This window comes from Lutjanus erythropterus, chromosome 20 (assembly GCF_056507025.1).
Source record: "Lutjanus erythropterus isolate fLutEry1 chromosome 20, fLutEry1.hap2, whole genome shotgun sequence".
Classification (NCBI taxonomy): Eukaryota; Metazoa; Chordata; class Actinopteri; order Lutjaniformes; family Lutjanidae; genus Lutjanus; species Lutjanus erythropterus.
The window spans coordinates 11,758,476-11,783,886 of NC_139336.1; the positions used below are offsets into that span (position 1 = coordinate 11,758,476).

General features: G+C 38.7%; 1 protein-coding gene across 3 annotated transcripts in view; it reads right to left on the minus strand.

Annotated features, from left to right (window-relative positions):
* Positions 1–25,411, minus strand: part of cntfr (ciliary neurotrophic factor receptor) — a 282,491-nt gene that overhangs the window by 20,327 nt on the left and 236,753 nt on the right. For all 3 annotated transcript variants that reach the window (XM_084746326.1, XM_084746325.1, XM_084746324.1), the window contains 2 exons: positions 22,121–22,287; positions 12,909–13,072 (listed from right to left, as the gene is read on the minus strand). In XM_084746326.1, the coding sequence (XP_084602452.1) occupies positions 12,909–13,072; positions 22,121–22,287 (331 nt within the window). The remainder of the gene's footprint in view (positions 1–12,908; positions 13,073–22,120; positions 22,288–25,411) is intronic.

Genomic DNA, 25,411 nt, shown 5'->3' on the forward strand with positions numbered 1-25,411 from the left:
AACATGTCATGAAAGATAAGATTTAAATCTGCATTTATCCTCTTCTTCCTTCTTCCCCTCCTGTAACGACCAAGTGTGAACAAACCGTGACATCATTCATTGGTCTGTGGAGTACCGTTTTGGAATCTCGAACTTGGAATTATGTATTGACGAGAGCGTGGAACTGGTGGGTGACATACCACAACTAGCTTGTAAGCAGGAATAATGGCAGTCTACCAGGTCTCAATCTTTCTCGTATTACAACTAAACAGTACACTATGATACAGTGTGTTTCTAAATACATTTTAAGCCAGAAACAGCCAATGTTGTAATAGAATCTTCATCCATGTCCATGTCTATATTTTTGGTTTATCTGAGTTTTGTGAGGATCCACTGGAAACTGAGCCCTAGTTGCAATATTTCTCTGATTACAGTCAAAAAGTACACTAAAATATGTTTCTGCAAGCATTTTAGGTGAAAAATAGACCATGTAGTAATAGGTCCTGATCCTAGTCTAGTTTGACAGTTGCGTTTAATGAGCCCTGTGCATTGAACTGGACAAACACACTAATAGTGACTTGTCACTAGAACCCTCATGCTATATTGGAGAAGACTGGACACTAGCAATTTAGACCATAAACACATTAAAAACTGTTTACTGAGGTCCAAAATAAAGTGAGAAAGAGGGTCATTTTGCCATAAGGGTACACAAAATGTGATTTCTATGTGCAACCCCTGGAGTTGCCCCCTGCTGGCATCGCTAACAATGGTATATGAGCAAATGAAACTTTGTTTTTTTACCTGTGCACTCACTTTAAGGTGAAAAATGTATAGTAAACATGCTGTACCAAAAACCATATAATCTGATCTCCCTTTCATTCAGCTACACAGTTTATTGAGCAAATAAAAAATATAATATAAATGAAAAGAAAAAAAAAAACCTGCTAATTTCCTTGGCGACCTGCCCAGCCTGTACTCTGCTTAGACTTTCAAACTGCTGGACGAAACCTTCTGCCCTCTACCACGTCTCCGCCTGACATACTGTCAGCTGGTCAATGCTTCATTTTATGATAATTTAGCTCTAGCAATTGACTTGGCTCGCTGTATACTATTAGAATACATTAGTCTGAAATTTGATGTACAAATTGTCTTTGGATCAGTTGATTCGACTCAGACAGAAAATTATTTAAATCTGTGATTTTTACTGCTACTTTTGAAAGCTCTGAATATTATGCTGTGTTCAAGTGCTGAACAAAAAATCTGACATCCAGGACTTCTTAGTGGGTGTTAAATCATGTGCTATTTTGTCACATAATCAAACCCATAAGACAAATGATAAACCTTTGAAAGCTAGATAAAAGAAAAATGCACACAAATTAAAATACACAAAAGAAAACAGCTAGTTACAATGAGCATTGTATAATATCTGTACAGCTGCTGAGCAAAATCACCACGATTATTTCTGCTAAAGACTCTCTAAAGTTGCCTCCTTATTTGAATCATTTGTCGGAAAGCCTCAGATCGAATAACCAGCCTCTCACTCAAATCACCAGATGGACATTTTTTAAGTCCCCCTCGTGTTGCTGCCCACAGAATGATGCATGATAAGGCTGAAGCTGACAGAAGATGGTGAGTGGTAAAACTGCTGTACGCCAGCTGAACCACAGGTCTCTAAAGAGAGCTGTGCTGCCCAATGGCAGCTGGCAAGGCTCATCAGAAGTTGTTGCCTTTGGGCAAAAAAAGAAAATGAAAGTTAGTACATCTTTTTCTAATGTGCCTGAAAAAAGTGGAATATTGGATGCACTTTGACCATGGTAAAGACAACAAATACTGACAATTTTTCCAAGGCAAAATGTTCAGTTCCAAGTTCACACAATGAACACAATCTATATGGTTAGACTTGAAGGGACTGCTTTAAAATCTGTTCTGTGATTCATATGTTGATGTTTTTCTAGGTGAAAAAAAAATCGGCCTTGTTTGACAAATCTTACAAGCTTTGGTGACTTGGTGAAACTGCAATGTTCATTCTATCAGACCTTTATTGGCCATGAGACACAAGCCCCCAAGATGAGGTCCATACAGCGTGCGCATGTGTGTCCTGACATCTCATAACAGATGAGTGTGTATGGCAGCCTAAGGATTGACATGGTGATATAGAAATCAATAGAGGCAGAGGAGAGGGCAGTGGCCCCATTCATCTTCTTTCACCCCTCCAGAGTAAGACCTTCAAAGCATCACAAATAGAAAACAGCGAAATATCCCAACTGCAATCTGGGAAACACACTCGTATATGAGAGTTCATATGAAACCTTTCATATAATGGTGTTCAACAGAAAGAGCAACTCCCTCCATGTTGGTCTTGCTGTCTGCCTCATTCTTTCTTTTTATATTTTCTCCTACTGGTTTTGGTCTTTTCTCATATATCTCTTAAATTAGTTTGCACCGCTTCCTAATATACAATGAGCGAGGGAACTTGAGAGGATAGAGGGGCAAAACTTGTCCAGATGTTCAACGAGCAGAGCTGCAGCAGCACTGCTTGTGATTTCTCCCTCTGCAGTTGAGTAAATAAAGTATAAATAAAGTTAGTTATTCGTAAGTAACGTCATTTTCTTATGTGTTTTGTAAGTGTTTCTACATAATTGGGGGACAGTTTACTTGCTTGTAACTCTTCACAGCTGCATGTTTTCCTTCAAAACCTTGTCTTTTTTTAAGGACATTCCTATAAAAAGGCTGCTGTGGATCAGATCTGCTTCTCAATGTCCTAACGTTAAATTAGTCTCTAGTCATCCCTGTTGACTGCTGACTTGAGGGGTAACAGAAACATCAAGGATATCAGCATCTGTTTCCACCAAAGAAGTAGTCGAAGCAAGTGCAAAAAATTCCACAAAAACAGAGCCACATCGAACGTTTTTTCAAACAAGTAACGTGTTGCATAGCCTGTGCACCGAGTCGTGGAGCAGATTATATTGTTGAAGACTGGGAAAAACTGAAACAATCTGTTCACTCCTGTGCTTGTTCGCATTGCTTAAAGTTAAAAAGCGGTGTTCTCGTTGTGTTGTCAGAAAACAAAAACAAAAAGACTGCACAGTGTTTGTAAGCCCAATGTAAAGGCCGGCCCAAGTCAAAACAGATCTCCAGTATGTATCTCATGTATTTCTGTGTAAATGTAAAGAAAATAGTTCAACTTTAATGTATTTTGACAGCAGAGCTAAATGATGGTGACTTTCATGTGTGACAGGACTGAATCTGTCCTATGTGCGTGTGTGTGTGTGTTAGAAAGATGGGGTTTGATAAATGATCTGTCTGTTGCAGTGTCCTTTAGATGGGATGTTTTCCCCAAACAAGGTCTAAACATTTATCATGTGCACCCATAGATACAAATGGATGGCTTGAGGGACGGATGGTTAGATAGCTGGCTTAATGCAAGGATGGAAGGATGGATGAATGGATGAATGGATGAATGAGTGGGTGATGGAGAAATCTGGGATTGCAGAGAGAGGGAAAAGTGGTAGCTGGTGGTAGAGCAGGATGGGAAGGTGAAAAGGAAACAAGGAGGTATAGGAATAATAGGGAGGAGTCAGAGGAGAGAAAAAGATGAAAAGGAGGGAATCAGAGGTGCTGTTTAGCTTTCATGACGTTCAGTGTCAGATTGAGTTGAAAAACCTCTTATTCAGTGTCAATCTCTGCTTTTCCTTTGCCATGATAACAATGTTACTCACAAAAACACAACACGTATGCACTTAGTTACACACTACACACCCAACCATGAAAAATGTATACAATCAGACAAGAAAAGGAGCATGCACAGAAAATTACACAGCACACACATGCACAATCACGCACAGTATATCTACTTACCATTAAACACACATGCATGCACGCACACACACACACTCCTGCTTCATTATTGATTCATCTAAGTGCTCGCAGGATGAGAGTGACTTTTGGCAAACAAACGAAGACCATTATGACATGGATGGAGAGAGAAAGACAGTGTGTTGGTGGTAGAAAAGAAGAGCGATGGGATGGTGAAGTGATACTGACGAAGAAATAAGACATGAGGGGAGAGGAGAAAGAAGGAGGGATGCAGAAAAAAAGGGAGAAAAAAATGATAAGAGGGAGAAAAAGCGACAGAGAAAGTGAAGTGGGGGAGGACCAGGGAGATGGATGGGAGAGGGAGGATGCGGCGTGTCAAACAGAAGGACAAAGGAGGAAAAATGTGGGATAAATAAATGAATGAAAGGCTAAGCTGTGTTGGCCAAGCGGACACAGATTAAAGCAGGAAGAATTTTAAGTCCACCTCCCTGCTCTGCTCCAGCTGCTTCACTTATTGTGCCTCTTTTCGTGTCTCTTACATCATGAACATTTCAACATTTGTACTTTTCTGCCCCCTGTCGTGTATATATACAGTATGTGTGGGTGTGAGAGTGCATGGAAAGCTTGTAGGTGGGCAATCATATGCACATACAGTGTGAGTCTGTGTATGCACTGCATAAAAACATAATCAACTCGACAGAAAATTTTAGCCTTAAAAGACATAGTCTCTTAAAACAGCTGAAAAATCTTCCAGCATAGCAAGATTATTTCAGTATATTTCCAATACAAATCAACTTCTTTGAATATTTTTCCTTCACATTTGAAACATTGTGCATAAGACTGTCATGACATTGTCATAACCATGTCTTGACACCTGTCTTGAACATGAAGGAGTCTTTATCAATGTTTATGACTGTTGTCACAAATGTCACTCAGTCAGTTATGTCAATTTAAATGCATAGTTGGCATTGTTTGAGATGTCTTTGCTATGAGAACTTGACATTAATCAGGCCAATGCCATTGTTATGGCAACTTGAAATTAATGAAGACAAAAATGACAACTTATTGTTAACCAAGACAACATAACCTGTCAATGTTTTTGTCATGACAACTTGACATTATCAAGCTTAAAGAAACCGTTTACCTCTATGTTTCAACAATACATTATACTGTCATATGCAGCTGGTTTTGTGACTAGCTGTCATAAGACCTTCATAAGTGTGCCATGGATATTTTCAACTTAAGTGATACTATTTGGACTTGTCATGAAGATGTCGCTAAATTATATTAAGTCATTTTGATGACAGACTACAGTAGCAAGGTGATTTACCTGTTGGACAGATAGTGTTCAGCTAGTTTACTTGTTGCTAAAGTAGGCTATCCACTATCTGCTGAATTACTGCTGGCGTTAGCTTGTTAGCCCAGGTTAGCTGTGGGGCTAGCTGCTAAATTAGCTGCCTCAGCTTGGTGTGCCAGCAGCCAAACCCAGCAAGAAGACAACTTAAGTACTATTTTCCCTGCTGGCAAACAAGCCACTGTTTTTCTCTGAGGGTCTGTTTGTTGATCGTGTTCAGATACCCCAGTCTGGCCAGAGTCAGCTTACTAGCTACATGGTGTGGGCCTCTTCAAAAGTGTCAGGATCGGTACTGTGTACATGTGACTCTCAGCAGAGATGAGAGGGAAGACATTTTTATTTTTGGTCAATGTCAAGATGTCCTAACAAAGACATCATTGGCTTGATTAATGTCAAGTTGTCATTCCATTTAATGACAGCAATCATAAACATTCAAGGACTCATAAAGACTCCTTCATATTCATTACAGGTGTCATGTGCCATGATAGTCTCATGCATACTCCTTTAAATAAAATGTTACTGAGAAATTTTGTAGTGTGCTATTTGTGTATGTGATGAATGTGATAATCTGTGTGTGTGCTCTTTGTTTACACATGTATACTCATGCATATGCATGTAGAGCGCTTGAATAACATTTGCATGTTTATTAATCTTTGTAATTAGAAGAACAAGAACATGTATGTGTGTAAGCGTGCTTGTGTGCACATGTGTATTCATCTGTATGCGTACCAGCATAAAAGAGTGTATATGCATCAGTAAGTGCATGTGCATGTGTTTCCGTGCATGAGAGTGTCTGCATGGAAATGTGCGCGTTTTCAGTCGACTGGAGTTCAGCATCATCCCCAAAGGGCAATTACAGCGTAGCAGATGCAGTTTCATACCACGAAGAGAATATTGAGCAATCTGAAATTGTTCTTATCACAGTTACTGGACCATTGCTTTAATTGCAGTGAGAGTTTGAGTTCATGTCTCAGTGAAGGGAGCATGAGGGTCGGGTGGAAACAATGCAGCACAAGGCCATGGGAAACGGAACAATTCACTGAACATTTACAGGCATAGAGATGGATTCTCATGTGGTGATTCTTTTGCATCTTTGATAATTAGCTCTCAATTACAGATTATGACACAGACATCACATGAAGTGTAAAGAACAACAAGAACCCTACTTAATGACAAGAGACTGTCCCATCATGTGATATTTAGTTTGAAGCTGCAGTCTAAAAGAAAGACATCATTGTCTTTATAGAGTGGATGATCAGGGTAGGACCAAATTAGACTTTCTGGTTACTCACTTAAAGCAAAACAGGGACAGTGGCATATAGATTTGCTTCATTTGATTTGCTTCAACTGAAGCCTATAGCACAAACTGGACTGAAGACAGAAGTACAAGCTATAGTGCCTGGGATACGCCTATCCTGGCAACCAAATGTGATGAAATTGCCATTTTTCTGGAGCGCTGATGTAGGAAATGTGACTGTGGTATAACACGATGAGTAGATGTACAGTCTGTCAACAAGCAGTGACGCACGCCAAGATGCCAGTGTCCAGCCTAACCTCCTGTCTCACCCACAAGTGAGTCAGATGCATTTTTAACTGGTATGTCTCACACCACAGAAACACGCTCATTTTAATCTATGCAGCAGCATCTCACAGGCGTAACCGTGACCTGAAGTGTTTATTTATGTTTCAAGTCTATTTTTTTCAACAATACGCACATAAATGCAAGGCTAGGCACAGAGTGAAGTGCTGCCTGGCTCTGTCCAGAGAGGCTTAATTCCAATGACTGTCCCTTAACTTTTACCCAGAAGCTTGGAAGTGAGACACAAAAGCTTCTTGGGTAGTGAGGGCCCTGTTTATTCATGCAAACTGAGCATTCACTGTATATTTCCTGCCACTTTATTGCTCTGATCGCTAAAACCTGCCTGCCTTGTGTGCAGTGCTCACACACGCAATTCCACGCAAATCAATACACAGCATTAATGGAAACATAGATCAGGAATACACATCGAAGGAAAAGGCACACTCCTGCTTTGGCTGTAGGGATACCGTATCTGGCAAGAATGTAAAAGTAAAAAACAACTCAATAAATAGACCTTACAGCAATGCCCATTCTGAAGTAGTTTTGTTATTCTTTAAAAGAACAGGCGCTGGTGCACCTCCTTTACAAGTATACAATGTTCATGTCAATGTTACTAGCTGTCTTTCTTTTATGTGATCAAATATGGGGCTTTAGGGGCATTTAAGACTGAATTTCATGTTCAGGATCATCATAAAATCTTATCTTTTCAAGCTGGAAGATATGGCTAAAAATCAATACATCAGTCTGCAAATCATGGCTGAAAATCAATATGTCAGTTTGCAAATCATTCAGTAACTCAATATTATGACCGATCTGTTTCTATCTGTTGTCATGCCAGTTACTTACAGGTAAACATCTACATTGTGCCAATGGTCATATTTCAGTCTTCTCCTCTCTTTATATCCCCATCTATTTTATGGCTTAACATATTCCAGAAGGTCCTGTCATTCCTCTCTCTTTTCTTTCCTGGAAAATTCAACGTGAAACACCTTGCAACTGATAGCTTATAAAACTTCACCTTCAAAGTAGCCTCCGGTGCTCCCTTGTGCATCATGTCTCTTATGCTTCCATCCATTTATCTGTGTATTTGAGGCCGACGTCACTCCATACATTTAATCATGTTCCTCTCCATACAGCAATTTCCAACAATCCATTCTTCTTTCAGTTTTTATAATAAAATAATGTAGTCTCTGGCTTATACGCTTTATTTAACATAAAGTCTTGTTCAAATGCAATAAGCACAGTCCTTTTGACAATCACCTTTGTCCAAATGCTCTCATGTATCCGTGAATGTCAATCTCATTTATATATACTGCTTCTTTCTCTTCTATCTACTAGAGTCTGCTATCCATTAAATTTTTTTCCCTTCTCGGATGCACTCCATTCATCTCTACTTCAAAACTTTCCCCCATTTTCCTCCTTCTGTCTGAATCTCCATCACTCTAAGTATCTGGGCTAGTCATCCCTTCATTCCTCAGGAGGATGGATGGTTTCCTCTAAAGATCAAGCCGATCACACCACTGCTTTCATTTCTGACTCAAAACACATTTCAAAATGTTACATGTGAAAACCATTCTCACCCAGCTCTGCAGTCTAACCACATTAAAGGTAAATTCCTCAGCAACGCTAACCACTTTAATTAGTATTCAACCTCCGAGGCTATAATTAATTAAGTATATATGGGGCCAATAAACAGTGTATCTTATTTTGGCAACCTCATTAAACGCTGCTTAATGATTTATGTCACGGCCTGATAGTTTCAAACCCAAATGTTTTCTACAACAGTGTGCTCCTATAGTTGATCAGTAAACATGCAATTTACGGTGTATTCAGCCATGATCAGCTTAAATGGCCGCAGTTGGTGACCAGCTGCCATAACCAAAAGAAATTGTTCTGTACACAGTGCTGATGTTGTCTGCTCTTGCTGTGGAATCATTACATGTCCATATGTAACTATACAGGCAATGATATGCTAGGTTTCTTCCGGTCTGTGCAGGGTATTCAGAAAGAATAGACCGGCTAACAATTATAGAGCTGTAATGGGCAGTACTAACCTGATGTACAAACTAGTTTGTTACATCGAACCATCTGAGAAGTGGTCACTGGAAAGTGCTTGGAAAAGGGTAGGCACATCTGAAAAATACTTGGCCGTTGATTGGATATATCATCGGTCTATCACCATCTATTGTGGGTTAACTTTAACCAGTCAGGTGAATGAACAATATGACAGTCAAAATCTTGCTGGAGCCATTCAGGAGAACAGCAAAAACCTATTTTCTATCAAACAAAGCCTTCAGCACTGTTCTTTTCTCTTCTTCCAATGAAGAAATATTCTTCGGTATAATTGATGCCATAGTAGCATATACGCCAACCTCTTATGAGCTGCCATTGTTGTTTTCAAACAAACACTTAGTCGCCACACCTAAACCACATTCAAAGCTATATGTAGTTCTTCATGGGATGCTAATTGGTCTGAACTGCTGTGGTTCTGCTTCCAGCACATAAATTAAAGCGTGATCACAAATCCAGCTGCCTCACAAAGCAACCTGAAGTTACTGTTTTTATTTAGGACGGTCATCCAAACAAGCAAGTCTGTCCACAAGTCTTATAAGGTAGATTAAGTGAAGAACAACTGAGCTCATCCACACAAGATGCTATTTGCATTTGGAATGGATTCTGGCACAGAGAGGCGACGTCCCCTGGCACTGGTTTTCATGTTTCCAGTCTCATTAGTAATGCAAAAGTCACTGACGATGTACATTCAAATATTACTGCTTTGTTTCTTACTCAATTCTCTCTGTATTTCATGATGTTACACTGTAGATTAATTGTATTTATTGTACTGCTGAAATGTATGCAAAAATTTGTTTCAGGGACTAAACTCTTTAGAAATTAGCCTTGCTAAGTTTTATGCTAACTGACTAGCCAAGCTAGAATGCCCTATATTACTGTGCAGATATGCATGCACTTGTTTGCTTGTGCTTTATTTCAAAAACTACAGACCACTATGCTGTACTGTTTGTTCAATTTGTAATATTTCCATTCTGCAAGTAAAGAGTTTAAATCCAATTTAAGGCTCCATGTTCTGTGCCACACTACAGTAACATGAAGTGGTCAATTCTCCAACAAACAAGTTTCAGGGGTCCAATCCCCAACATCATTAACCTGATTTTTCAACTAATATGGCGCATAGCATGAAAGATGGGATCAGGGTGTCTCCATAGCTGTGCATGGACAAGATTATGCATGCTTGTCAGTGTGTGTGGGACCCTCACAGACATAGACAGATGACAAAATGTATTGTACATCGCAGACCCTCATGGCTATGCAGATGTGAAAAGTAATTAGCGCTTTAATCACACATCAAACAAGCTAAGGGAACAACTGTAAATAAGCACAACACCAGGCTCCAATAAACAGTGTTGGGCAAATCAACCACTCAAGAAGTGTAATAAATTACTTTTTTACATGTCACTCCTTTAAAAAGTATAATAACTTAACTTATTAAATGGTATCAAAACTAATAACTATTGCTAATTTATTACTTTTGCACCTTGTTGGCGGCCTTGTTGTGCTCCAAAGTTGAATTGCTCATCCACTGAACACCCAGAAAGCTTTCGTTGTTAGCTGTCCAGCTGTCAGCGGTGGTGGAACAAAGCCTGCCTCTCTGACTGTGGCCTTAAAATTAGATTCCATCACCACATATTTTCTCTCAAGGAGCCAAACAAATTCAAAATAATGATAATACTTGCACCTGTGGAAAGTACGCCTCTCTCCCTCATCCTCCATTCTTCATTTAGCTTTTGCCATGTGCATCATCATCAAAAGATAACCTTCCTAGTTCAAAAAGTAATGCAGTTACTTGAAATAGTAACTGTAACATAATTACTGTTTTGGAAATTGTAATCCAGTACAATACTTGTTTCTGGAAAAATATTACAGTAATATATTACTGCCAAACCCTACCAATATATGATAATATTCTTGAGTATAGATGGTATAATCTTGACAGTTTAAATAATTCAGAATAATTCCATACACAAAGATCAATGACTCCTTTCTGTTAGCTGTTAACTAACACCTAACAAACGGAGCAGAAATACAACCACAAAGTGTTCACAAGTCCAGTGGTGATGTGTTCAGAGCTTCTAAAAACCATACTTACTGCTATGAAAATTAAAACCATGACCATGGAGACATTCATCAAAGACCACTGCAAGAACGGAAAACCCTGCTAGTTTTCAGCTGTCATCAACTGTATTTATGTAATTTTTAAATGATGTGTTCTTACCCAATCCAAATATTGACTTAAGGTTTCCCACCTTTTGCGTTACGCACCAGTTCACATATTGATTGATTAGTGGTGAGGGCAAGAAGGGGAACTGAGAGTGTGTGTCAGGTTTAATCATTGGTTTATACCACAAAGATCTGAGGTGTTATTATAACTTCCTTCGTTCCAACTGGTGTGTGTGCGTGACAGAGAGGAGTGTGACATGTGGAGAAAGAAAATGGATGTGCATGTGTGCAGATAATAACATCATGTCTTTACATGTGGGATCACGTGACTGAAGGTTTGTGCATAGCAGTAACCGTATGAACATTTATAAACGGAGTACATACATCTTTGTGAGAACTGTAAGAATAACCAAATTTAGTTCTACTGTGTCCTGTTGTTTTTGCTTAATTAATTTTTTGTTAATAGGCCCCCAGTTCACTGCTGTGAGGAGGCTGAAAGTAGCCTAATTAGGAGGAGCATTAAAATCAAGGATGTCTTGAGGGTTTACTCATCTCAGGTGAATTTACATCTTTAGTTCAGCTTTGGCTGAACTGCGCAGGTAATGCCAAGTGGTGCTAAATAATCATACTGAGGCGCTTGGAAATGATGGGCTAAACTGATATTTTGCTACATTATTATACTGAACAAATTACACAAAAAGTACCATGAGTAAACTTCTCTATAGTCGTTAAAAAACAAAGAAAAAGACAAAGGAAAGATGGGATAACAGAGATAGAACAGGAGGAAAAAGATGAAAATATTGATATGAGGTAATGACTCTTGTTACAGGACATATACAGAGATGGAAAGAATGAGAGAAAATTTAAAAGAGAGAATGTGCACTGGTCTATAATTCATATATGTGTGTGTGTGATTTCATGTGAGGGTCCGTAACCCAAGTTCTTGGAACAACACCTTTGCAGACCATTGACGTGCACGATAATAATGCTGCAATGTAAGACCTTGGTAGAGGGAGCTTTCATCCCAGGAATCCTATAGTGGACACATATGCTTTTACTATACGAAGCCCTGAGGGAACTGAGCCCACAAGACAGAGTCAGATACAGTAACATACACCAAAGAAGCTGAGCGATTATGTCTGTCTGACCAGGGATCAGACTCAAACGTCTACAGGTCGGACCATTTCACTTATAACTTCGAACTGTTCTCCGTGGTATCTCTCTGGACAAAGAATTTTAATCCTCTTTATCTTTGAAATATACGTAATGTAAGTTTCATTTCTGTAGCAGCCTAAATAAGCTAAGATTATTTTTTTTAAAAGACAATCCCTTCTGTTTCTAGAGAATTTGCTGTTTCACTTTGAGAAACACTTTTGCAATGAGGTGAAACTCAATCTGTAGTACGGAGGAAGACCAGTCTTTCCGTAGAACTTCCAGAAACAAAATGAGACATGCTCACCGGAGATTTGAGAAATACAAAATAATGAATCATACTCAGTGTTTCATCATATATAGGTGTTTTTCAATGTTGACTTAGAGCTTTTAAGTAATGGAGATGTGTCTGGACAAACACTCTTGACCATTTATAACTATTTTTGGCTTATGGCAGAGTCATTACATGTGTCAACCAGATTTTTTCAAGACAAGCTATGCTGTACTAAGTGCATAAGCTAATTCCCATTCAGTGAGCTCCTTTTAACAATGTGTGATTAATGTCCATGTGTGGAGTTATTAAGTGAAGCTCAGGAGTGTGATTTGGTGGCTCCACTGTATAAAGTTTTTTCTACACCGGATTCTGACAGCTTGAAAATCAAATAGATAATAATGATGTGAATAAATCTGCATGAAATACTAATAGAGCTTAAATGGCAAACTGTAGGGTTGTGTGAACTCTGTTTCTCTCTCATACACACACACACACACACACGCAGCAGCTGTACTCACATGCTGCCACTGCTCTCGGATGAGTGGCCTGTATCGAAGGAAGTATTTCAGAGGGAAGCTGTCGATGTCCGGCCAGGTGGCAGGACTGTGCCAGGATACCTCCAGCCTTCGAGCATTGAAACGAATCGGGGTCGCCGTCACACGCTCCGGGGGGTCTGGTTTGACTGTGAAGTGAAAAAGAACAATTAGTCGAAGGGGCATCCCATCCATTTAACACATAAAGGTCAAGTTTACTCCTCGCGGGGAGCACTACTCAGTCTGTGAAAACAAATGTATGATAGCTTCTGCAGCGCTGGAGGGAGACTTTCTGACAGGCTTTTTCCACCAACATGGAACTGGCCACGCCCCGTTTCATGCACCTAATTCTGAACCATTTGGAGCATCTGCATCAAAAATAAATAGGTTCTGAGCCCAAAAAATTGGTTACCAGCTTGAACAAAAAATAGCAGGTTTTCCATGGGTACCAAAGTAGATATGTGCAACGCCCTCTGTTGACTACATCATTGATTACAACGGTTCCGCTCAAAACTTTTCTGGTTTGCTTGATAGCATTAAGGTTCCAAGAACCTTGAACGAAACTGGTTCGAGAACTAAAATCTGAGAAAATAACTACTGATAATTGACATCTTGAATTTACATTATAGAGCAAACAAGGGTCTTTGTGTCTGTTCAGATATTGGAATCAGTAGGAAAAGATGGCTTTTGGAACATTCCCACATTTCAGACACCTAAATCGTGTTTTGGCTGCATCTGCTGAAATTTCATTATGCAAATATAATTTTTGTTGTTTTTGATAGGAGGCCAGTTCTGAATAACACAAGTTATTCTTTTTTCATCCAACTTTCACTTCAAGCAATGGTCCCGCAAAGCACAGTGCAGCTCAAAGTTCAACAAATTCAGTCTTTTGCCGCACCCTGGCTCCGCACACGGTGGAGCCGTCACAACACAGCTCATACACAATAATGGAGGAGGAACGCCCAAAAGCTGTTTTTCTGCAATAATGTGAATACGCCTTTAGGTTTGAGAATTCAAATATTTGACAGAAAACCTGCATTATTAATTGGGGGCAAGGGGCTTTACACATGAGGGAAGACAAGGTCAAAAGAAAGAGCAGAAAGGGAAGGTCTAATGAAAGATGCTATTCAGTTGCATGATCGTTGGAAGCTTGACTCATAAGTCAGCATATCTCATCCTCTAATGTACTGACTTTCAACATCCTTTTTTGTTTTTTATCTGTCTCTCCATATTTTCTTAAGGTGACTGTGCACTCTAAAGTAAAATAAATAGTCAAAGGTGGGATGAGGGTGACATTTAGTTAATTTAATAGAGAGAGAAGGTAGTGAGGACAAAGACAGACGCTGAGAGTGTTTGAGGGAACCGTGGTGAGGCATAAGATGAAAAGTCATCAGTCGCTGATGAAAAGCCATGTCTAAATGTTGTGTTTTTGAGTACATGTCCGTTGAGAAAGACACACAGACACAAAGATTGAGAGAATTCAATTAAATGCTTTTCAGAAGATATTGAATGACCAGTCTTTGTTAGATCACTCCCACTAGGGAACACACTGGTCTGCCACTTAAGCTACATGAAACCCTTTCTCAACCAGACACACACATGTTGTTACAATAGGAAATGGATAGCAGCAATTACAACCTTATTGGCGGATAACGTACAAATATATAATACCAGAGGATGAAAGCAATTCGGGTAAAACACACAACAACACACACACACAAATGCAAATACAGACACAGACAGAAGTAAAGAGACAGACATCTTTGTTGCTAGTATGACCTTCATAGAGTGAATGATTAAAAATATGAAAGACAGATGGAGAAGATAAGAGACAGATAAAAGCAGGCAGACAGCTTTGTCCCTTGAGAAAGAGATGTTAATCTCATTGTGACCTTCTTCAAGTAAATGTGTAAAAAATATGAAATGGGAAAGAGGAGAAAGAAAGAACGAGAGAAAGAAAGAAAAGAAAAACACACGCAGGCGGAGTAAAGTCTGTGGACACAAGAGAGCAGAGATTCTCCATTTTGTCCAACAGTACAAGGAAACATGTGCAAGCACAGAACAAAACAGAGAGAAATCTGTATGGGTGGAGTGTCCCAGAGGCTTTTAAAGTATTCATCCAACTTGAAACATAGAGCATTAGCTTTTGTGTGAGTAATGAACACATCCTCCTTTTGATGACCTGAGCCTGACCAAGCACTGCTATCAATATGAGAGCTTAGAAGCAGAGAGGATTTTCTCTTAAATGAAAAGTTTCAACTCCACTGAGACGGACTTCAAGAAAACAATTATAAAAACACACAACGTGCACAACTGATGAGGAACAGGTTAAGAGCTCTTTCACAGTTCCCATGAAAAGTAATGTTGCTGGTAGATAGACACAAGCTAATTTTGTAAGACTGATTTTTTTCTCTGCAAAGGCACAGCTGCCAACTACTAATGAATAAATTATAGAAGAAAGAAACAGAGTGATGTGATGAGCTATGTTAATACAAGAAAAACACCATGTCACACATATAAGGACAGAATTAGCATTAAGTGAAAAGCAGGAACTCTTAGTGTGGAAGCAAATGGTAAAAGATTTAGCAACAAAAAAGGAAAAAAGGAAAAGAAAGAAAGCAAAGACAGACAAAAAATGTGTGATCATACTGGTATAGTCTTATGACATCCCATTGTTGTGCCTGTCATGCCTCCCTTGGCTCTGTTCATTTAAATTTGCGTCCACATTACTGCTCCTCTTTCTTCCTTTCACTCTCGTGTTGCAACACTCACTGCAACCCATTCTTTCTCTTTGCCTGTGATGCAAGTGAACAGGTGTACTGTAACATAAAACTCTAATCTTTCAAACAGATACTTTGCGAGGCGATTATATTCTGTCTGCCGAAAATGGGACAAGAGTGTGGGAGGGAGAGCGGCTAATCTTTCTTGCTAAAAAGAAAAAAAAAGAGTTGCTCAAAGGTAGTCTGAGGGACTATGAAGCAATTGAGCAAGTAAAATACAAGAGATCTGCAAAAGCTAAATCAATATGTACAACCCCAATTGCAAAACAGCTGGGACATTGTGTAAAACAGAAATACAGAAAAAAATAAAAACAGAATTGGATTCAACTGAATGCAGTACAAAGACAAGATCTTTTTCCAGCTGATAAACTTTGTTTTTTTTTCTTATAAACACTCAATTTGATGCCTAGAAAACATGAGTGGACCAACAAAAGGCAAAGTTGTGGAACACCCTGAAAACACCTGTGTGGAACATTCCACAGGTAAGCAAGTTAAGTGGTAACGGGTGACAGTATCATGATTGGGTATTAAAGGGGAATCCTTGAAGCTCAGTCACTCACAAGCATGGATGGGGTGAGGTTCACCACTTGTGAAAAACCACATGGGGAAATAATGAAAAACAGTTTAAGAAACATTCTTCTCAACACAAAACTGCAAGGAATTAGGGGATTTTACCATATACTATCCATAATATCATTAAAATATTCAGAGAAAACTGCACTAAGAGCCCATATAATTGTATAAAGGACATTACTACTGGGGCTTGGGAACGACAACAAAACTTTTGTCACTGCATCTGCAAATGCAAGTTAGGAGGTCCGATGGACTAATGCGGAAAAGTGTGCTGCGGCCTGACATTTCCATATTTCAGACTGTTTTCAGAAATCATGGACATTGTAATCCCCAGGCTAAAGAAGAAAAGGACCATTCAGGTTGTTACCAGCGCTGACTTCAAAAGTCAGCATCTGTGATGGTATGGCGCCCACGGCATGGCTGTCAACTGTCACATCTGTCATGAAGTGCAAAACACGACAATTGAATTTTGGAACTGGGGTTGTAGAACCCAATGTACCATGTGTCATAGAGTCCTTCATGCATCATGAGTGCATGATAAAAAGAAAGACTAAAACTCTGTAGCTTCACACATCCCTGTCTTCAAACTACCCTGTTTCAAATAAATGGCCTTTTCAAAGAGAAACACACCAAAAAAAAAAAAAAAGTGGGATCAGTTAATCATTTTATAGTAGAACAGGTGCTGGATGACAGCACCTAACAGCGCACTTGAACAAATGGGAAAAATGAGGAGAAGTAAAGTGCTTTGATCTGCTGTAAAATCTTGCAAAAAAATTACTTTAAAAGTGGGAAAAATGAAGCAAAAAAAAGTGAAAAAAAAAAAAAAGCCTGCTCTTTTAAGACAACAGCATACACCGTGCCTCCAGCATTCAGAGAGTCCAAATCGTCAAGTTTACGCTCAAACACTCTGATGTTAGATGAGTAATAACAGCTGTAGGAGTAGGAGTCAAAAATGCATCAAACTGAACTCCAAAATAAGTAATCGTCCAGGAGGTAACTGCAGCTGAACTCTAAGTAAAGTTCGTAAAAAGTGCAATACTATGTACAGCAAATGGGACAAATATATTTAGTACATTTTAACTAATTATTATGTAAAGCATGGCAGTGGTAGAGTATAAAAATTAGATGGCTGAGTTAGGTTCCTCATCGAGTCACTAAACCGAAATTGCACAAAAAGCACACAGAATTTAATGAGTAGAAGAAGAATGTCCTAAATTCACATGGCTGATGTCTTTATTTGTTCAAAGCTACAACAGGCAAAGAGAATAAATATGAATTTTAAAAAGCACACCAGAAAATTCTGTCAGGTTTGCTCTCTTTTAAAAGAAATTACAAATTATAATGATACTAGTCCTCAGACTACAGGGAGTCAACATTTGCCAGGCTTTCATCTCCTGACTCCTGAACTGAGATGGAGATACAACAATCTGATCTCTAACTTGGGGTGTTTATTGATTTGAAGCAGATTTTTGGCATTTGGGAATATGCCTGCGCCTCGGGGATTTTAAGCTGAAAATTGCAAGTTTACAAACGCTCTTAAGAAATCCGCTTCTGTCTCAGAGACAGTTGTGCTTGTTAAGTTTTGTGCCTTGTATAATTAGTGCATCTCACAGTAAATATGCCTCTAAAACTGTGCCAGCTCCAGTTGTGTTTTCTTTGCACCCAATGCTGATCTCTGACCTCCCTTGTGGAGAGAGCTGAGCTGGTTGGAATCAGCAAAAAAAAATTACTGTTTTTGTGAGTGCTAAATAACAAATCCACTTGTCAGTGCAGTCTGCAACTCATTTGGTAAACTCTGAGAAAATAAAAACACTGTAAAAAAGTCATAAAGAATTTAGTGGAATTAGCTCATCTTAAATCATTAACTTAAGTTTAATCAAGTTTAATTTATTCAGGTTACTCTAGTAGTTATTTTATTTATTTTTAACTTACAACCATGAGTTCCTTTAACTTGAAGTCTTTTGACCTGAAGGGATGAGTTGAATGAATGTACTGAGTTCAGCATATTAGCAGACATCCCAGCATGCATTTTGTGAGACTTAGAACTCTCTTGTGAGACCTTTATAGTTTGAAGAAAACAAATATGATGAAAACTCGCTGTGTGCGTCTAATAAGTCATGGTTTCTTGTTTTCTAAATAATGAAAATATTGTGAGGCATGATGGAGGTTAACAGTGAATTCAATCCCTGCCCCTGTACGCTTAAAATTTTAGAAATTCACTGGAAACAGTTTCACGTATTGAACAAAGTAGCTCCAACAGCAGCAGCTGCAGTCTGTGTGTGGACTGAAGAACTGACTGTTCAACTGAGAAAATGTAAAAGGAAATCAAATTTGTTTGTAATATTCATCAGTTGTTGGTTCAACTTAATATCTTAAATATGAATTAAAATCAAATTTATTTGACTCAAAGGTTTCTTTGTTTTGAATCATTACCAAACTACCTCAACTTTCAAATTCATTTTCAGTCAATTTAACTAATTTTGCAAGTTAAAATAAAGTTTATTTTTACAATGAATGAGACAGATACTTTAAATAACTCAAGGATGCTATTAATAGGTAATATGAACTGACTGAGTGAAATCTACTGTCGGCTTCCTCTGGGACCAGAGTTTAACCCCCAGTATACCACAAAGTAAGTGCAAATTAAATTTGAATATGGTCTCTTTTTAAATATTAATTGAAAGGATCGCATAAGTGACTTATGATTTAATGAAAAGCTGTTGCAGCTACAGTACTATACATTCACAGGTTGGGATCAGGTTACAGCATTTTCATTTTAGTCACAATGACTGTGTAATACAGCACTGAATGATAGCAGGTGTTCAGGTGGGCGGATGTTGTCAAAAGGAAAAAAAAGGGTCTTGTAGAAGCCCTCTACACTTAGACAAGATCAGTTATCGTTTGATCATCTTGGCACTAGAAAGCTTTAAGTTATCATTTGATGAGTCGGGAGCTTCCTTGAGGGCTGTCTTTGTAACTGTACCCACAGAATGCACATGTGAGGACACACACACACACACACAATCTCATCTCATCTAATTTCATCCCAGCCTTGGTCGGATGAACAAGGACAGTTGAGAATCGTCTTTACTCCCACTCAGAATTCAGAAGTGCACCAGGAAGCATGAAATTGTTTTATTTATTTACGATGTGCCTCGTTGTTTCTGATAATGAATGTGACTTACAACTTAGAATGGCATGAGAAAGACTTTTAACAAAGCGGGAACGAGGAGGGGACGGCGGGAGAGGAGGGAGGAGGGGTGAGAGAAGGCCAACAAGAAGAAACAAAAAAGAAGAGAAACCCAATTGTGAAGAGAGGAAGACCGCATCGACACTAATTTTGATAAATTTGACAACAAGGTTTAGCCTTTGAACTTGCATTTTCAATAATAAAAACCAGATCTTTTCAAGGCGCTCTGGGATACATTTGCAAAATGCCGATCTTCTGTTGAAGTTGAATGAAGAAGAAAGTTTCTGTTGCCGCTGACTCCCTTTGTGATTAAGAACAACAGCTGTATTGTGTTATCAGTTATAGTAAAACAAAAAGCAAGTGATCATGTGGCGGACACAAGAGGCTAGTTTTACATTGCAAAAGATTATACAGGAATTTAGTGGAAACATAAATACACAAGTTTTACTTATGAAAATGAATTAAACCTAAAATTAGTACTATTTATTTTCAGAACACTTAAGAACTTATAAACATGAGTTTGTTTAACTTGAAGTCCTATGATTAGACATGATGAAGATGAATGTACTCTATAGAGGTCAATCAACTCATTAAGTTGATTGATGATCAGTATATTAGCAGACTTCCCAGCATGCACTGTTTGTGTTAAATCTCTCCTGAGACCCTTCTTTTTTACAGAATGAAAAACTGTTGAAAATGTAAAAAGAAATCAAATTTATTTCTAAGACTTGTGTGTGACTGAAGAGTTGTTGATTTAACTTAATATCTTAACCTTAGTGGACACGGGCATGGACATGGACAATGTTTCTTTGGTTTAAATCATCACAAAATTACCTCGACTTGTCTTTTCAAATTCAGCACCTTAAAATTTTAAGGCAGCCCGGATGTAACTTTTTAAAGTTAAAACAAATAGTTTATTATTTGTAGTGTAACATGTTAAAACTAACAGAGTATGTAAAGTCAAACCAAAAGCAAACTCTGAGAAATCAATATGGAAATAATAGTGTGGATGGAAGACGTTTGTCACACAAATGGCATTTTTACGGTAGTTTATCTGACAAGATTTGAGAGCTCAGATCTCGATAGCAAAGAAGCAGTGTCTATGAGAGGGAGGAGGAAGAAAGAAAACAGGAGGAGAGAAAGGAAAAAGAAGTACAAAGTCACAAGAAGGGCATGCAGGAATGAAAAAGAAAGCAGAGGGAAAGAAAGGAACAGTGGGGTATTTTGCTATCACCAATAGTTGAAGGATATTTCCTGAGCCAAGGCGCTAATCCGGCTAGCATTAGCATTTTCATGAGTCCTGTGTCCGGGGCTTGGCAGAGCATGTCACTGCCTCATTTGGTTACTTATGTGTACACACACAGGCATGCACACACACACACACACACACACACACACACACACACACACACACACACACACACACACACACACTCTTTTTCAAAACCTCACCCTCTCAGCCGACACACTCCACACAGTCGCTCACAGCCCCGTTGGTGTCTGTGTGTGTTTATGCGTCATGCACACCCATATCGCGCTCTAAGCAATACAACAGAGCTGAGGACTGCTGGCAGCACTTCCCTTATCTATCAAAGTGCTCCTCATTCCTTCTTTAAAATGAATTTCTCCTCTTCACTGCTTTCCAGTCTGAGTCGCTTATGAATTCTAAGAGTCTTGCTGTTATTATGTGGCCTTCTGCAGCCTAAGTGAACAAAAAACTTAGAAGTTTCTAAAAAAAAACTGCATTTTTTTTGGAAACTACTTACCACATGACCATGAAGTTTGCGATTTAAAGCAATATCCAATGCAGGAAGTAACTTTTAAGGCTAATTTTGACACTAAATATGACAAAAAGGTGCTTATTTGGCAGCTGGTGTTTGTGTTATCTGGCACTTTCAGTGAGAAACCAGACCTTTGATTTGTGACTGTCATATCTCATCCAAGCCTCAATTAAATACTGTTTGCTGCAGAAAAAGGTTCAGAGGTAGCGTGTTTATTATCTAGTGCTTTTGGTAATGACAAGGGTGCACAGTCAGTGGGTTTCACGCTAATGGACTATGCTGCTGGTTAAAAGAAAAAAGCTGTGCACTCTCCTTTCAGCTGGGTGACATTTATTTGGCCACTGAAATTTCAGTTTTCTTTGTCTTTCTGGCAGCAAGCATAAATATGTGTGCAACACGTCTCCAAAGGGAACCAGAAGTGAATGAAATCAGTCATCTGTGGTCAAACAAACGCATTAACATTTCTCAATGGTTGGCATCCTCAAAGAGATGCCTTGACACTCTGCATTTTTGTTCTTTTTTTCCTTTGTAGCTGTTACCCTGAAGTTTAAAAAAGCATTGTGTGTAAACTTTTATGAAAAGTGTTAACATTCTGTAAGCCTGAATGAGATTAAACATCTCTAAACTTTTCAAAATATCAGTGTGCTCCCTTTGAACCCTTTGAGCTCGAAATCTCAATTAAACTGTTTAATTTTGAGAAAACCATGTACAAAAAATCCCAACAGTGACAAGCCTGTAATTAACTTTGAATACAACGTCAGGGGGAAATCAGTGTTAAAATACAATCACCTATTAATCGCTTGCAACAGAATAAAGGAGAGCAAATCTGAAAACAAGACAACATAATGAAACATGACATGACTCGTATCTTACCTATACTGGACTCTTCAAAGGAAACTGTGGTGGAGGCTTTACCCAACGCATTGATTGCTGTCACATTAACTCTGTAAGGGAAGCTGGAGAAGACCTCAGGAAAACGTACGCGACAGCGATTCTTGTGGTCCGGGTCTTTCTGCACCTCCAGTGAACGCTGGTTGTGTCTGGAGAGGAAAGGAAATTAAAAAGGGAGAATGAGATTGAGTTAAGATACGTGAGAGATTTACTTCAAGGTTTTATAAGGTTGTGTGTTTTCTGCTTGAGCTTCATACACACTGGTGTGGAAATGTAGAAAGAGAGGAGGAAAGTGGTTAAGCATTTTTTGACCCTTTTTAAGAGCCTGGGTGTTATATATCAAAGCCGGAACATCATTTTAATTCCACACTAAAAACTGCTGACTTACACCTCCTGCTACATAGACTGAGACAGCTTGGGTTTGGGACACAGCCAGGCTAGAGTTTTACTGTCTTACATTACTTTTTGTATATTTTTTACTTTGGCTTCTTAGCATAAATGTGCGTTCACAGCTTTTTTTTCTTTTGTATGTGCTTGTAATCTAACAGCCCTTTTAAATATTCACTTATTGCAGATAAAAGCCAGATATCTGTAGGGTTGTGTATTGAACTGGGGTACTGACCAAATTACGTTGGTGATACAAAGTAGCGATTCATGTTAAATCAATTACTGCCAAATTACAGTATTACAATATATTAGAGTATTAAAAGATCAAAAATACAGAAGCTTCTCTTTTTATTAAACTGATTTATTGGAGTGCACGCTGGTGAACAAGGCATCACAGCTGAGCTGAAAAGCACAGGGTCTGGGAGACGAAGTTACAGGACTGAGCAGTAAAAAAGAAAAATGCTTCTGCCCCTGTTTTGGAGTATTTTGGGTTTATCTCAATGACAGGGGTAACCTAACATACACTGCAGACAGTTAGCTAGTGTAAGAGAGTGAATAGCCATCATGGTGTCATGTTGATAGATCCTGAGTGGAGGAAAAGTAGTGACACTGTCTGACTGGCAGTAAATGTACAGTGTAGGTTTGAGCTTGTCAGTGAAGAAAGAAGGTTCTCAAAACCAAAGCAAAGCTTCTGAGTGTTTGCTGTTTCTTAACTGCAGGAATAGCATCATTGTAATAATCACCTCTACATTGAGGGAGTACTATCTGCAGCGGAGTAGTTGAGCCATTTTTTGAGCAAATACTGTAATCGTACTGTATATCTGTGTCAAGTGTGTCAAGGTATAAAGGGTATAAAAAAAATCTGATACTCCCCACCCCGAGTCAGTCAAAGCTGTCTCAAGAGTGGTTACACGCAGGCAATGCTTGCTGCAATATTTGTAATGCAAAAATGCAAAAGGGGACAGGGAAATACTTTGAATTTGCAGAAACACCTGGTCAAACACAAAATAAATCTAAAAGCTAAAGAGGATACGGTGTTTGACAGCCAGAGAACGAAGTCTCCCTCAGCAGCCGCAACTAACGTTAGCCTGCCTGACCCACCACGAGGACGTTGAACCCAGCACGGACAACTGAACTTTAAGTGAGGCATCGACAACTTTGACATCTTCAGGTTATCAATTAACTAGTTGCTTAGCTGTTGTTTGAAAGATATTTTAAAAAAGTACAGCTGGGTGTAGGTAACAAAATTAAGATTCAAATGTGAATTGTACTAAACCTTAGTCAGTAACTACCAAGAGAGCTACTAACTACAATGATACAATAAAGTCATAGATGCTGCTCAACTCTCTGCACCGAAAAAAATACTGACCTGGAAGCTATAGACGCTGACTACTCTGACTGTTATTCTCCCATTTGTCCTCTTCATCTATACTTTTTGCCATCACACTGCTCATTATCATTCAAACAGAATAATATTGGCGTTACAACATTAATGAAGGCAGTGCCAACCTGCTGTGGTGTGAGCTGTGGGATTCTGTGATCTTGAAATATCAAAGAGAACATGATGGAGAAATACTTATGTGGTTTCCATCCACATATTTCAAGTATTTAAAGTTTACCTAGTGTTAAAATATGCCAGGATGCCCGAGGACAGGTAGAGAGAGAGGTGGTGGAGAGGTTAACTATAGAGGGAAACCAAAATTATTATATTTTTCTCATAAGCCTTATGAAGAAAACCTTTTTTATTAACTCAAAATTATGTTTTCACATACTATTTAGTTTATCACTAAACTCTAAAAGTGGTTGTTTCCTCTCCTTTTCATGCCATTTTAAAAAGAATTACTCATGACACTGAAAAATAGACAAAGTATGTGAAAAACAATGTGAAATCTGTTGTTCCAACTTTTCCTTGTGGGTCCAGGCAAATTTGATTTTTAGCTGTATGAAGTAAGGAATGAAAGAAACATTTGCTTGAAGCAGAAACATTGCTTTGTTTAAAAAGAAATTTTGTGATTAGCAAACTAAATACATTTGTCAGATGAATAACGAGAAGCTCTTCAGATGCCATTTTCCAGATGCATGGGCATATTTTCTGGATATGTTATGTTCACATTCAAAAAGCTGATTTATTTGCTTCAAATTCTTTGTTGAGAGCAGGGAGAAGGATGGTTTCAGGGCCATATTGAGTTTTGCAGGCATACGGCATCCAATATGCTTTATGCCTGCAAAACACCATTTAACAGTTTAAATTGTGAACATTATTTTCTATGCTCAGGGGTGTGTGAAAATCTGATATGTTCCCCATTTTTTAAGTCTGCTATTTGGTTCAAACTGGCAAACTGGCACAATTGGCACCATTAAAAATAAGCAGAATTCAGTTATAGGAGTTAGATTCTCATGGATGTATAGACAACACTATTACTTTTGTATAAAAGAAAAACCTTGCTCAGAGGATTGAGGCGTGTTTTTTTCATGATGGGCATCAGAGATAATTATATCCTTGGAAAGTGTAAGTCACACTGAATCTCAATATATCATGTCTGTGTGTTCAGGTTTGAAGGAGTACGAATTTTGACGCAAATTGCCATAATTGGGTGCTGAGGGGTTTGAACCCCCTCCTCCCTTTCAACTCTAACACACCACCCTGGGGAGGCGGGCCTCACAGTTTGAAAATCAGCTGCTCTTAACCAAAGCTGTCCTTGGCAGATAACTAGAAAATATTAACTTTTAATATATATTCTGCATGAAAATATCAGAAATACACTCTAAAGGATAATTCTAGTGTATTAGTACTATGGTGGAGTAGTTTGTTGTGTGTTTGGCCATCCTTGCTATTTGTAACTACAGATAAGATAGGTAGGCTACATCTTTACATGTCATACCAGG